General features: G+C 40.5%; 1 protein-coding gene across 1 annotated transcript in view; it reads right to left on the bottom strand.

Moving 5' to 3' along the window:
• astn1 (astrotactin 1) overlaps positions 1-15,129 on the bottom strand; it is a gene marked incomplete at both ends in the record, with an annotated part of 556,709 nt that overhangs the window by 288,895 nt on the left and 252,685 nt on the right. The window contains one exon of the mRNA XM_083991516.1: positions 2,832-2,998. Coding sequence (XP_083847642.1) covers positions 2,832-2,998 — 167 coding nt within the window. The remainder of the gene's footprint in view (positions 1-2,831; positions 2,999-15,129) is intronic.

Here is a 15,129-nt window from a genome sequence, read left to right as displayed (position 1 = left end):
CGGCGAATCTGTCGACACCTCCCCCTGCTGCGCGACCACTCCCATCTCAGCGCACAGCAGTCTGCCAATTTACCGAATCCGCTGCGCACCTTGTTGCACTGGACGAAAATACCACTTCGCCAGCTGCGTCAGGGCTCGCTTCGCTGCGCCACCCTGAGTTGCGCCAAGAAATTAGGGCCCATGGTAATAACGGAATGTTACAAGACGATGTTTTTTTCAAGGTAAATTCATGCAAAACCGCTGATGCATATTCCCGTCGGGAGCAGTTGTTCAGCAAGCAGTCTCTGCATTTGCCTTGAAAACAACTCTGTGTCGTAACGTTCTGTTATTATCTCATAGCGTGGTGAATATGCAGGTCACAACTTGTCCACCAGAGCGTTTTGGAGTTGTTGGATTGTGTATTTGATGAGTTTGATTTGAGAAACCAAGAAATCACATTAGATTCCGTAGCATAGCTCTGAGCAGCTCACGGCTCTGCTCCGCCGTTCTGAAAATAGCTTGCACCGACAATTTAAGGTAACGAACCTACTCCTAAAACTATAGGGATTATGGCAATGGGCCAATTTGCCAAATTGTTGAACTATCCCTTTAACCCTGTATTTATCCCTGTATGTTTGTACTGTGTGTGTGTATATATAAATGGCATTTTTCAGATTCGAACTTGAAGAAGGAACTTGGAGCACTGGTTGAAATGCTTTTTCCACTGCAAACATGCATGTACATAAACAAGGTCTAACAGACTTCCCACTGACATTTCTGCACAAGAGATGGCATTTTGAAACTTTTAGCCAGTGCTCCTTATTGTCAGTCTTCAGTCCAAAACATCTTATTCATTATTGCGCTCAGGATTTTCAAGGTTTTCTACACATAACATATTCAGGCGCTAAGAAAATAAACTTTAATTCTGCTTTTGAAGACGTATTATTTGTCTGTCATCACATGGCAAAAAAAACCCCTCAGCAACAGCTACTGCATAAAAAACTAATCAACCCTCAGACACCGACAGCTGTAAAGGGTCATTACGTATTTTTAAACCAACAACATGATCTCTACATCTTCTCAGTTTATGTACTTAAACTTGAACTTTTGTTTTTTTTAATTGAACAGAATTTAGTGAATAAAGAGAAAATCTACCTCAGTCTATGGATCTCCACACTAGTGGTAAAATCTGATTTAATCTGTTTTTTCCAGTGTTTTTCAACAATGTGCATGCAGACGTAAGATTCTGGATGCTTTTCATAACTTACTGTCACAGTGACATGAGAGGGCAGCCTTTAGAAAAGAGCTTTAGTGCATATTGTTTGACAATGGAGGGTTTTGATGACAGCATCTCTGCAAATGGCGCTTTGCCCAAGACTGTTGATGAGAATTTTTTTGAGGTCAATGACAAACTATTCACAGCAAATAACAAACGACATGTGCTCCAAACAGTGCAGGGTCAAGTTAGGAATGAAGATGTAATTCTATTTATTTAACCTTGCTGCTCTACTTCCTTTTCTTATTTCCTACTTTAATCCCCACTGTTATTTTAACTATTTTAACCCAATGTACAGTTGTTGTGGTTTTTAGATTTTGTTCTTCAATGTAATCCGTGATGTTTTATTTTGTTTGTTGAGCCAAAGGCAATTTTCCATCCTAGGTGGATGGATTTATTCTGTTCTATTCTATAGATATGTTTTCAGTTACCAATACAAATATGGATATGAATTACTTTATTAATGCCCAAAGGGAAATTCATTTGTCTGTCAGCTCATCGACCATTTGCAGAAGAATTAAAAAGTCTGATGTCAGAGGGTATAAAAGATCTTCTGTATCTCTCTGTCCTGCAACGAAGACAGAGGAGCCGTCCACCACTGTTACTTCTTTGGTCCATCATGGTGTCATGAATTGGATGATCCGTGTTGTTCAGGATGGCCTCCACCATCTTAATTGTGTATCTCTCCACCACTTCCCCCAGAGAGTCCATTTGCTGTTACTGTCTGCTTTTATTTAGTGTTTTTGTACCTTTATCTTTACAGTTTTTGTGAACTTTTGTGATTGTCTGCCTCAAGGTTTCATGTACTCTGAAGCTTCTCTGCTCATTTGTAAAGACTGGTTATGCCAATTCCTGTAGCCATTCTGTCAGCTCCGACCAGTCTGTCTCTTCTCTCTGACCTCTGAACAAATTGTGGAGACTTTTGTGTCAAAATCCAAAGAAAAGACGAGCAGTCTTAGAAATACTCTTGCCAGCGAGCCGCTCCAAAAATCTATATTCAAACTTTGTTTTGAGTATCTGCAGGACTTTATGTATCGCACTGTTGCCATACGCATGAATAAGCAGGTGCACAGGTGCTGCTAATAAACACTTTGATGAGTGGATACAACAATTACACAGATCATTTATTAAAAGATTCTTTCCTGAACGGTCCACAATAGACAGATGGATTTGTTGGCAGAGCTGGTTAGTTTTTGAATCATGGTAATAATCATATCTACTTTTGGATGGGCTCATAGCTTCACAGACCCTCATCCAGTCAATTTACAGTGGTCCGTGTTCTGGAAACCAAACAGAAGCAGGGCACTAGTTCCACTTTTATGTCAGCTGCTGTAGTTACAGAGACACGTTTCCCTTCAAAAGAAGATGAATGTACACAACACTTCTTTAAGTGACTTATCAAGTGTTTTGTAAGCTCACTTTCTTTCTTCTTCTGCTGACACCCATACACACTAACCACTTATATGAAGATGGATTCTCATGAATGGAAGTACATGAATGATGAATGGACCAGAGTACAAGAGGGTTATGAAATCAAATAATTATGAATTATTGCGGTGCGTCTGTTCTTCCTTACCCACAGAACATCTGGATGTTGTAGAGTGTGGGGTCATCCTCCAGAGGGGCCAGCTGCTGGAGACACAGCTGCTCACATCCTCCATTGAAACCGTCGGAGCAGTCGATGCCGATGTGGTGGTCGTAGCACCCGGTCCCATCCTTCATGGGGCTCAACCCTGGAGGGCACTGTGTGGAGGAAGAGGAGGAGGAAGTGTTTTTTAGATGACAAATATGAGCATTTATGCTTTTTTTTTTTTTTTTGCTTCATTTAGGAACACTTTCCTGGAGCCACCTAAGCAGCGAGAAGCTGCCGCATTAACACTAATTCCAGATGGGACAGGTAAACAGACCCGATAACATCTGTGCCACGGAATGCAAACTGACAAATTTCTGTTCCCATTAGTGCAGCATGTGTGGGCACTGAGCTTAGTGTGTAAAGATGCACAGCAGCAGCTGTTTCATGTAAAATTCTCATATTATCAGCCGAAATAACAGCATGAAGACACTGTTGAAACAAAGTGCACAAGAGACATGATTATCAAATCAACAGGTTGATGGATAGATTATTAGACAATAACTGATAATCTATTAAAGGGGACATATTATAGAAATATCACTTTTTGAAGGCTCAAAAAAGCAGAAGTAAGTGGAATGTTTGTGTTAATATAAGTCTTAAATAGTTATATCTTCCGGCAGCAATCACTTATATAGAGTGTTTGGTCTGAAACACGGGTCTGTCAGTCACTCTGCTCTGCTGTAAGCCGAGGAGAAAACTTTCCTTGTATCCTACAACCTTTATCCAATGAGGAGAGAGAACGGCATGAAGGGCCGTGTGTGCAGCCAAGGGATGCGTGTGAATGTGGTGACGTAGGGACGAGGACCAATAGATCCATGACGAGGGCGGGGACTGCTAACTCCATCGGCTGACAAGAAGTTAGCCAAAACGACCGGATCGCTTACTTCTGCTTTAACATATATTTGGGTGTTTATCTTGCTTGTTTTGTGTCTATTTGGGACATATGAGACCCTGGCTGTGTGAATATGTATGAGACTGTAATTAGTTCACTGCAGTTCAATCACATCATATAGACATGGTAACATTACAACAACTGATTTTCATTGATGGGGTCTTTAAAGGGGACATATTATGGAAATATCAGTTTTGAAGGCTCTTTAACATATAGTTGGGTGTTTGTCTTGCCTTCCGGCCCCAAATTGTGAGAATTGACAAACAAATCTGTAATGTTCAGGTTTCCTAGGTTGAAATACAGTTGTCTTCCAGTGATGTAGGTTTTGAATTTGCATAATACCACCCCTACCTGGGACTGGTAGAAGGAATGGAGCGGGGCAAGCAGTGGTTCATTTGCATTTAAAGGGACAGGCACTGAAACCAGCCGTTCTGAACAGGGCTGTTTTGAGAGGATGAAAAGAGCTGTGATGTTTGATCCTTGGGGTATTTTGACCAAAGCATGTCACAGACATGTCTTTAAGACACCTGGGAACTATTTTAATTTGTGGAAAGGGAGGATAACATATCTCCTTTAAACATAAAGTATTACACAACAAGTATTTTCTCAACTAACCTGGCAGCAGGCAAGTCATCGGCATCTGAATATACACTGCTTTTCTCTTATACACCTGTAAATCCAATAACCTCAGGTCAGACTAAACAAACAGCTCTGTATGGGTTTGCGAAACTGTGACTGACATTTTCTCATTTTATAGACTAAACACGCACTTGATTTGTTCAGCAAGTCATCTGATTATTGATAATAGAACACACTGTTGGCTTCTGCCCGGCTGTGCTGCACTTGTGTTAAATCTAATCAGAGGAAGCCAGGATGGAATAGATAATACATCAGCAGTGTGTTGTGGGTCTGTTCAGTTGGCTATGTTGGAACATGTGGGAAAAGATCAGAGGGCCAAACACACGAGGGGGCTCTGACTTGTTATTAGCCACCGATGCACTATACTTGGAAGAGATGTGACGGGAGTCATGGTGGAGCAATAGAGAATTGCCATGCCAAGACAGTCCCTGGAGGATTATTTGATTTGGCGGTTTGAATTGTGGGAGAATTTGGAACGGAGCCATACACTCCTTCACCTATACAAATAAAATAAACTAATAAATAAAACCTGAGCTGCCTATGTCAAAATCATGCATCAAAAGACTCGATGCATATAGAACACACAGTACAGTTGCATGGTTAAGGTCGGGTCAATCCTCCTCCCACACACCAGAGAGGCAAACAAGCTCACTAGGGACAAATAGTGTAGGAACATGTACACAGAGATGCAGCTGCTCTGTGTATGGCCGGTAGAGACATGATGAGGTGGTGCTGATCTAATATATGTACTCATCTCAACTGATTTTGCTATTTTAACTCCCCTCTGAGCTGCTGGTAAGATCATGCAGCTACTTTGAGTTACCAGATTTGTGTGTTTTCTGCAAAATTATGGTGATTAGAACAGGGAGTAAAGGACAGGGGCAGGGGGATACTTGGCTATGATTTGGCAACCCCCTCAGTTTCAAACTGCATTATGCATTGTTGACCAGCTGCAGCCTGGCAGGAGTGCAGCTGGTGCTGAATCTCAGTATGTGGAGTTTACAGGTTTAAAGTGTGGCAGAAAATGGTGAAATAGTGAGAATAATCCTCTAAAGATCATATGCACAGAAGTCCATAATCCATCCAATAATAACTGCAGTAAATCAGCAGTGAGGGACCATGCCATTTTTAAGACTACAAGAATAAAACTTGCATTAGGTATCAGAATAAAAACAACAATTATAAGCATTATGTGATTTCTTGTGGTTGTGTTGTGGTACTGTATTGTTGTATAAGAGTGTATTGCTCTCTTTCACCTCATTCAACATTCAGCCACAGTAAGTAAATTCTTTACTGCACAATCAATTCTCTGTTTTCACAGGGGGAGTTTTTAAAGTTTTATCTTGTATGAATTACACAGCAACAGAGAGACTGCAGAGCACTCCCACTTGATTATTTACTGTGGCACTGGGAATGACAAGAACAGTGATGAAATGGCAGACAACCAGAAACCTCTTTAAAAGGATCCTTGTTCTGAGGGAGATGAGGCAATACTGCAGGTTTAGGTTTACATTTCCATACAATCCAGAAAGCACTGGATTCATATTTGAAGAGTCAAATGAGATCCTTTGTTTGTTTGTTTTTTAACACTAGCACCGCCGTTGCACACTATATACCTATAACCGCCATGAGTCGTTCATTGGACGAACTGTAATAAAGCGTTAATTAGTGATGTATAGGTGTTACATTTGTCATAGTCTTTTAACAGCTACTCTGGGCCGTGAAGTAGGCTGCACCCCGCAGCCTCCGCAAGGCAGGGGGGGGGGCATACCGTAGGAACCCCGCCCCCGCCGGTAAAGCCGGGTTTCCACCATATAAACAACCTTTTTTTTTCTTTTTTTTCCTCTCTCTTTTACGGCAACATCCATAGTCCTTAGTGATCTTTGTTTGATAGGCTATGTCAGGTGGAGCTGCTGCCCATCATACCGACGCAGGATTGCGCCCCCCCCTTCTCCCCCGCGTGCGCTCACGTCGGCGCTTTACATGAAGAGCACAGCGACTCTGTTTTTACACTAGTTTGCTCCTAAATACTGGCTTTATAAAACGAATTTCGTTTTCTTTTGATATCATATTGATATTTCCCCCCTGAATGTAGGCTACACCTCTTCTACAACTAGTCTGTCCAGTCTGGAAAATAATTTCTGCACCGTGCGTGTGTGAAGTGTGGACATGAGTGTGCATCTGCGCAGCCTGCGCACGTGTACACACAGAGACACACATACACACACGCACGCACGCACGCACGCACACACACAAACACACACACACACACACACACACACAGAGAGAGAGGGAGAGGGAGAGAGATAGAGAGAGAGAGAGAGCGCATAAGCCCAATAATGCCGGCGCAAATCGGTGAATTCTCTGGTCGTCCAATGAACGAACGTGGCGGTTATAGGTAAAAATGAGAAAACATGATCGATATTTTTTTGTGTGAGTAATATTGATTGTATTTAACAAAACGGGGTGCTGCCCAACATCATTTTAGGAAAAGTCACAGACTGGTGGACTTCAATGTATTTTTTAAATAAAGTTATGCACAAATGAAAATCAAAGTCGTCCAATGAACGGCAGTTGGCGGTTCTAGTGTTAAAGGAGACATATTCAACCCCTTTTCCATAAATTAAAATAGTTCCCAGGTGTCTTAAAGACATGCCTGTGACATGCTTTGGTCAAAATACCCCAAAGATCAAACATCACAGCTCTCAAAACAGCCCTGTTCAGAACGGCTGGTTTCAGTGCCTGTCCCTTTAAATGCAAATGAACCACTGCTTGCCCCGCCCCACTCCTTCTACTGGTCCCAGGTAGGGATGGTATTATGCAAATTTGAATCCTGGTGGGAGGGAGGGAGCCTGCAAATTACAGATTTTTTTGTCAATTCTTGCATTTTGGGGGCCGAAAGGCAAGACAAACACCCAAATATATATTATGTAAGAGCCTTCAAAAAGTGAAGGTAACATTACCTTCACATTAAATGAGAGAAACAGCAATGGGTGTCGTAGATAAACTAAGAAATGGATAATAAAAAAAAGATCTCTAAATTCTGAAGTTTTTACTGTGGCCATGGACAACTTGCTAATTAAAATGCTGTGCTGGATGAATGTACAAAAGAGGTGTGAGGCCTCACTTCACCCTGCTTCCTTCCTCCCACCGTCTTGTTCAATATTTCCCGAGCAATTTTTTTTTTCAGAGACCTGTCAAGTCAAATTCACATTATGTTTTCTGTCAGCTATTACTTCAAAGGAAACTTTGATGGAGTGCATTTTAACAAGGCACCGCTACCTTCAGAACAGCAACTAGGCAGTTGCTTTCCTCTAAGCACTGACAGGTCAGCAACTGCTTATTTTATTATTTAGACCTACTGTATTCATCAGCAAGTCCAGGTGGCTCATTTGACTAATAAAGCTTGTGTGTGGTGTGGATCCCAGTCTACTTAACAGCTACCTTTAACACATTTTTTTCCTCTTAAGGCTTAGAATTAGATGAATGAATGTTACTGTACATCACTGCAACAGAATTCCTTGAAGCAACTCATATAAAATACCACTTTCCTCTAAATGTGTCACAGCTGTTTTTTATTATTATTATTTTTTTCTTCTTTCATTTCTCTTACAGATCTCCATGATACACATATTATATCTCTAAATACAAAATGAGTCAAAGCTAGCAGGTGTTTGGGACCCTATTTGTACTGTTGATAAAGTATGGTGCTGTTCATTATTTGTGGCTAGGAGTGGCTTTTGAGATCGCGGTCGGCTCTTGGCTACAAAGACAGCAGTGTTTTGCCAACTTTTGCAAACAAACTTGCAAACTTGATCTCTTGGGGGGTGTTCAACTCGGTCTCATGGTGCGTTACACCGGTTCCTATGGGCTGAGACCACCTGAGATACGTCAGAATTAATATTAAATTAAAAATGAAAACAAATAAGACTAATTAATGTTACTATTTATATGCAGTTTTAATTAACCTGTATATACGTATATAATGAAAATGTAAAAATGAAAATATTTATCTAACATGTATGGTTGCAACTAGGGCCGGGACTTTAACGCGTTAATTATGATTAATTAATTACACAAAAATGAACGTGTTAAAAAAATTAACGCATTTTAATCGCACTTATAAAAAAAAATCTTTTTTTTTTTTTTCTCACGTGTGTCTACGTGCGGTGCGCCCGCACGCGAGAGAGGCGGCAGTTTGAGAGGCTGACTGGCAGAGATGAGAGCTGGTGAAACGCTAGCATGGTTATTTAAAACACCATCTCTGATCTCTGCCTGCACATAGATAAACAGACACGGGCGCACGCTAAATGCGCTATATAGCGCTAATTGCTCAGCTGCAGCGCTATATCTATGACCTGTCACTGTCACAGGTGCATCTCATCTCATTATGATAGGACTTCACCCTCAGAGCTGTCTGTCTTCAGACTGTCCTGACCTGTCCCTGAACATCACACAGGGACAACATGGAGCTGCCTGTGTGATTGGTTACTGAGTTTTATTAATGTTTACATCAGGCTGAGTTCAACAAATCAGTTTATGCTACTGTGACTTAAGTAGCCTAGTTAAATACTACAGTAATCATCATAGTGTATTGGAAGGAAAGACCATTTAATCTGTATGTATCAAATAATAATTTGCATCCCTAGTCTGTTGGTCTTGGTTAAGTACCACCTTGAATGCTTAAGCTTATGTATTCAGTCATTCAATGGTATACTAAAATCCATGTGAAAAAAAAAATGCTTCTCACTGTTCTCAGGTCAAATATTTATATGCGATTAAAATGTGATTAATTAATTACAAAGCCTCTAATTAATTCGATTAATTTTTTTAATCGAGTCCCAGCCCTAGTTGCAACATCTTATACCATTTGATAGATATTTGAATATATATTATGTACATACAAACTTTACTATAGTTTTTTGTCATAATATATCCAGAGAATGTATATGCACACACATGACATAGGGTTACAGGGTTCTATTACATTAATGTATGGAGAATGAGCCTGGTGAAGCTACTATATACCCCAACGTATTCATACATAAGGGGTTTGGAGTTAGCTAAAGCAAAGCACTGAATTGTTATCAGCTGCTCAAACGATGAACTCACTCATTCATGTGTTGTTTGGCTACCTGCTGACTAGCTGACTCCACACTAGTGCAAGCACTGACATCAGCCTTTTGTGTGTAATGTAACTTTTCACTGATGCTCTTACATCACCACTGCCCCCTCCACCACCACAGCCTCTTTCCTGTGTCCCATGTTTCTGATGTTGTTTATTTGCCTAAATTCCACTCTGTGAGCTGCAGAGCATGAAATCTAGGGCTCCAGTGGGCACAGTCTCACCAAAACTGGACAGTTGTAACCCGGTCTGATGATTCTGGATTTCTGCTGAGGCAGCAGATGGTAGAGTCTTTGCCAGTAACAGCATGAATCCATAAAGCCAACCTGTCACCAGCGCAGGCTGCCGCTGGTGGCGTAACGGTCTGGGGGATTTTTTTCCCTTGGCTCACTTCGGGCCTTAACGCCAATCGATCATGGTCAGAGTGTACTGTACTGTACCCGAGTGTTGCTGCTGAACATTCATGTCTTTATGTTCACAATTCACCATCTTCCATTGGCTGCTTCCAGCAAGATAATGCTTCATGTCACTTTCACAAATTCATCCCAAACTGGTTTCAGTTAAGTGAACTGCTCCAGCCTCCAGACTTGAACCCAGCACAGCCTCTGGGAGGTGGTACAACAGGAGGCTGGCAGCATGAATGAGCAGCAGATGACAGATCTGCAGAGATGATGTGATGCGGTCATGTCAACATGGAGCAGAGTCTCAGAGGAAAGATTCGACATCTGGTGGAATTGATGACATGAAGACACTGAGGCTGCTCTGAGAGGGGAACACCCACTATAAGCAGTGTTACAAAAAAATGCTTGGTGAATGTATTTAAAGTGTGGTTGATTGCAAAGTTTTGATGAACCATTAAGAAATCATATTTAGCAACTGTGAAAAAGTGAAGTGAAAAGAAGCTAGACAGACTCTAACAGACATCAGATTTGTCTTCTTCTTTTTTTCTCCAAATGTTAATGTGCTGTGACTTTTATTTCACGTTTTATATTCATGAACTTAAAAAAAACAAAAAACTGAGAAAAACAGTAACAGTGGAATGTGCAAAAGGTGGCATCACAGCGTGCAGAGAACTTTCTACTCTTGAGTCAGAAAACCTCTCTTCCTGCAGTTCATTTCAAATTCTGAGACTGCTGTACACACACACACACACACACACACACACACACCAAATTTTAAAGATCTACCCACAGATTTTCAGCTGTGTTCAGAGGACTGTGGGGGTCATTCCAGAAACCTCAGCATGGTGTTTCTTATAGAAGCTTTAGTTGATTGTCAGTGTTGACATGAAAGCCTACATTAAATTTGCATCTGGAATTTGTGATATTTCTTGGAATCCATTCTTCTCTTGGTTTGGTTGTGCTTCTGGCTGCCACATGACCCCGAGAATTATTACTTCCAACCTCATGTTCTGCAGTTGCTCTTTTCAAAACCAAGCCAAACTTCATACATCAGACTTTTGCGATGAGGTCACGGATAAGGTTTTCTTCTGATGAATCTTACATGTACACCCTGTTTCACCACCACGGTCACCTCTGTGTCTGCCAAACCTTCTTGCAGCTTTTTTGCAGTCATGAGAGTCTTCGCAGTCTTTTCTCTCCAGTGGCTGTGAAGTTCAATCTGAACTTTTCTAAGACTTCCAGATCTTGTTTTGACTTCTTCTTAATGACATTTCAGACAGTGGAAATTTGAAGTGGAAGTGCTTTGATATCTTTTTATAGCCTCTTCTTCATTTCCACATCGTTAGTCTGTTGCCATGGCTCTTAAAGGGATAGTTCAACATTTTGGCAAATTGGTCCATTGCCATAATCCCTATAGGTTCGTTACCTTTAATTGTCGGAGCAAGCTATTTTTAGAACAGCGGAGCAGAGCCGTGAGCTGCTCAGAGCTACACTACGGAGGCTCATGGGATTTCTTCTCCAAAACTGGACAAGTTGTGACCTGCACATTCACCAAGCTATGATATAATAATGGAACCTAACGAGACAGAGTTATTTTTGAGGGAAATGCAGAGACTGCTTGCCGAAAAAGAAAAATTATCATGCTCTGGACCTGCCATCAGCTTCTGTTGACAGTTGTCCACCTGCCTGAAGAATCTAAAAAGAAATAGTATTAAATGAAAGTAAATGTTAAAAAAATGGAGATGAAGGGTTTTGTGGAAGGGTGCCCAAACTTTTGCTAATTCTAAAATTGCAATTTTTCTTACTTTTTTAAATAAAAGGGAAAATTCATTTTAAATTAAAGAAAGACTGAAGAACCACATTTTAGTGTCCGTTTTATCCAGTTGTTATATTAACCTCCTCTGACCAGCAAAGGAAAAAAATCTAACCGTTGTATCAAAGTTCTATTCACATAAAATAAGAAAAAAAAATCATATTTCCTCAGGGGTCTCCAACTCATAAGTTGAATGACATCCTGCACAAATTAAATCTGCTGGGTGGATGAACTGAAGAGGGATGATTACACAAAGTAATATAAAGCACAATATCTCCATGTTAATATGAAATCCTGGAAAGAGGGATCCACATTGAAGTTTATATTTGGGGATCTAATATGGCGTAAAGAGACTGTCAGAACACAGAAAGAATCTTAGCTATGGCTGCTTCTCATTATTTTTAAAATGTTTCTCTATTCACTCACTATGAGATACAAGAAAAAGAAGTCAGATGAGAGGGATTGAGTTGTTTGAATTGTTTTGAGAGAAATGAGACATCCTTTCCCTTCGACCCATCACATGAAAATGTTCCTGATGACAACCGCACAGCTGGATCAGCTGCAGGTGTTAACAGCTTTGTGTGACTTGGAGTTTGTATCTGCAAAGATAATGTGATGTACTGTCCAAATAATAATAACTACTGCCAGCACAGCAGTGTACCGATGTCACCCGATGTGATAAAAGTGAATGTGAAATATCTCTGCCTGTTTCCTCTCGAATGAACAGGTTGACAAGCATCTGCACATTCATTACTAAACCTGCACTTTGTATTTATAGCAGGAACGGATCTGTCTGCTCCCTTTATAAGGCTACTGCACAGACACTGAAAGCACAAAGTCTCAAATATTTGTGTCTACTTTTCTTTGTGAATTCATTATGCGGTAATCTAGGAAATGGAGATAACATCCCTTAATATTCACAAACGGTTTCGTGTCAAATAAGTTTCTGCAGTGGAGATGCACCTACAGAGATTTTCTACCTGCCAGAAAGTGATACTATACATACGTATATACATAAGTGATGTTTTCACATCTGAAAGAAGATTATTCTGCCTCTCAATGTAAAAATGTCAATGACACATGTTCAAAAGGGGGAATTAGCCAAAAAGGAAAAGAATAGATACCCTCTCTGATGACAACCCATGGTAGTTTAATGCTTCTGTTATTAATTACAACAAATCTGTTATGTCTTTTGTACTATAGCTTCAATTCACAACAGAAATTATCCAAAGGCACTTTTCAAAAACAGCAGGTCAACACCTTCTCTCTTATTTACAGAGATCAGACAATTCACACCCGAGTTGATGTTGTCATTTGTCATAGAACAAAACTGCAGTGATCCACCAATCAGCTTCAGCGTATCCTCCCTAACAGCTTGCTACTAAAGTAGAGCATTGGTCTGATATAAGACTTTCCAACAGGAAACTCAAAGCCCCCTCCAGCAGTCTCTTCAATCTCAGTTCCTGAATCATATAACAAGTGCTCTGACCTCAATGACCGTATACTATAGGGTCATTTGGCCTTATGGTTGTTGCCTGCATGAAGCTACCATCCACAGCAACAACCTCCTAACATGCCCACTAGATGTCACCTATAACAACAAAATGTAACTCTGGGTCTTTTGTTGTTGTATGGTTATTTAGTTTTTAATAAGACAGTTGAGATGTCCCTCATGATGACGACTGGCATGATTTCCAGTTCACTCAATGAAAAAAGAGACATGAAATCAGGTAATGACACAATGATATGAACCAAAGGTGGATGGTAGTGTATTCTACCAATATACATTTTTTTTCCTATTATTTTAATTTCAAATAAGCTCTCAAGTTTTCTCTTTCGTTAAACAAAAAATGCACACTGGGGTCCTATGAACTTCTCTCCTTCCTCCTAAGGTATATGAGGAAAAAAGGCCACTAGAACATGAAATCAGGCATTTTCATTGCCTGTTCTTTTTAAGCTGTTCTTACAGATGAGAGGGGATCTATTTGTTGTCTCGAGCTCTAGAGCATATTGATGGCAGAGTTTTGAAAGAAAGGGTAAAGTGTGGAATGTTTTCCCGGTAAATAACTCTAGCAAGTGAGATAGCTCACACACTGTGTGGGTATTTGTGTGTTTGTTACAGGTTTGGTAAAGGCAACAGTGAACAAGCCCCAGGCAGGCTGAAACAAACAGACCTTAAAGGAGACGGTGGTCAATAACTAGTCTCACATCCAGCAACAAGCAGCGAGCGAATTTCAATAGTAAAGGCATGGTCATTGACAGCCACAGGAAGCAGATTATAGGCGAGGGAACATGGATGTGGACAGGAGACTTACAAACAGTGTGGGGTGAATACTACCTGTTTTTATTATCTCCTTTTTTATAATGGCCATTTCTCCCCAAGTAGTTATAGTTTATTGAATTAATTAATTGATTAATTTGATCAACTTAATATCAGAAGCCATGATTTTGAGTTTCAATGGATCTCCCTTACAGGAAAACCATGAACTTCACATGTGATTCAAATGTGATTTTTCACATGTGAAACAATTTGCACATGGAAATAATTTCATTTGCACATGGGAAACATGTGGTATTGGCCCAATTTTATGTGAATCACATGCGAATTCCCCTGTAAACCCATGTGGTAACATGTTTCACTCCTCCTCTACATGGTAACATGTTCTGGTGCATGTACATGGTACATGTGTTACCATGTAGAGGACATGTGTAAAACAACATGATTCATAATGGTTTTTCTGTAAGGGCTCTAACACAACAGGACACAACTGAGTAGAAATATGTGAATACATTGCATAATAAGCATCAAGTGAACTGTGTAATGAATTGGCAATCGTGAGAGAGAACATGTTGTCACTTTTTTATGATACAGCTATGATACTAATGATACATCTACAAATGAGATAAAGATTAGATATGGTTATTCAATAACAACTCAGTCATGGGTAAAAGACCTCACATTAAGTGAGTAGCACAGGAGGATTCAAGATGGCGGCGTAGAGAGTGGTTGACTTTTTCTGAGCTCCGCACCACCGTATTGATATTTCATAAAAAACTCCGCCCAACTCAATATTTGCAACAACTTCCACGTCGTGTATCTTAACATGAATATTGACGAGTACTTTCTGAGACCCCGGGACAAGATTCCACTAAAAGAAAATCGAAATCCGACCAAGACGAGCAAGCTAGAAGCTACTGCTAGCATGACTGACTCCCCCCCAGAGGAGGAAGAGCAGCAACAGCCACAAGCTAACACCGAGGTTGTCCTTGACGCCGCTTTTCGTCAAACTATTCAGGAAATAACGGCAAACATAACCAGGGTGATTGATGAAAAGGTTGGGCTGTTATCCCAAACCATACAGGCCAAACAA

Source organism: Trachurus trachurus (genome assembly GCF_905171665.1).
Source record: "Trachurus trachurus genome assembly, chromosome: 17".
Lineage (NCBI taxonomy): Eukaryota > Metazoa > Chordata > Actinopteri > Carangiformes > Carangidae > Trachurus > Trachurus trachurus.
Note: the sequence above shows the minus strand (reverse complement) of the source record. Positions and strands in the feature narration are given on the sequence as shown.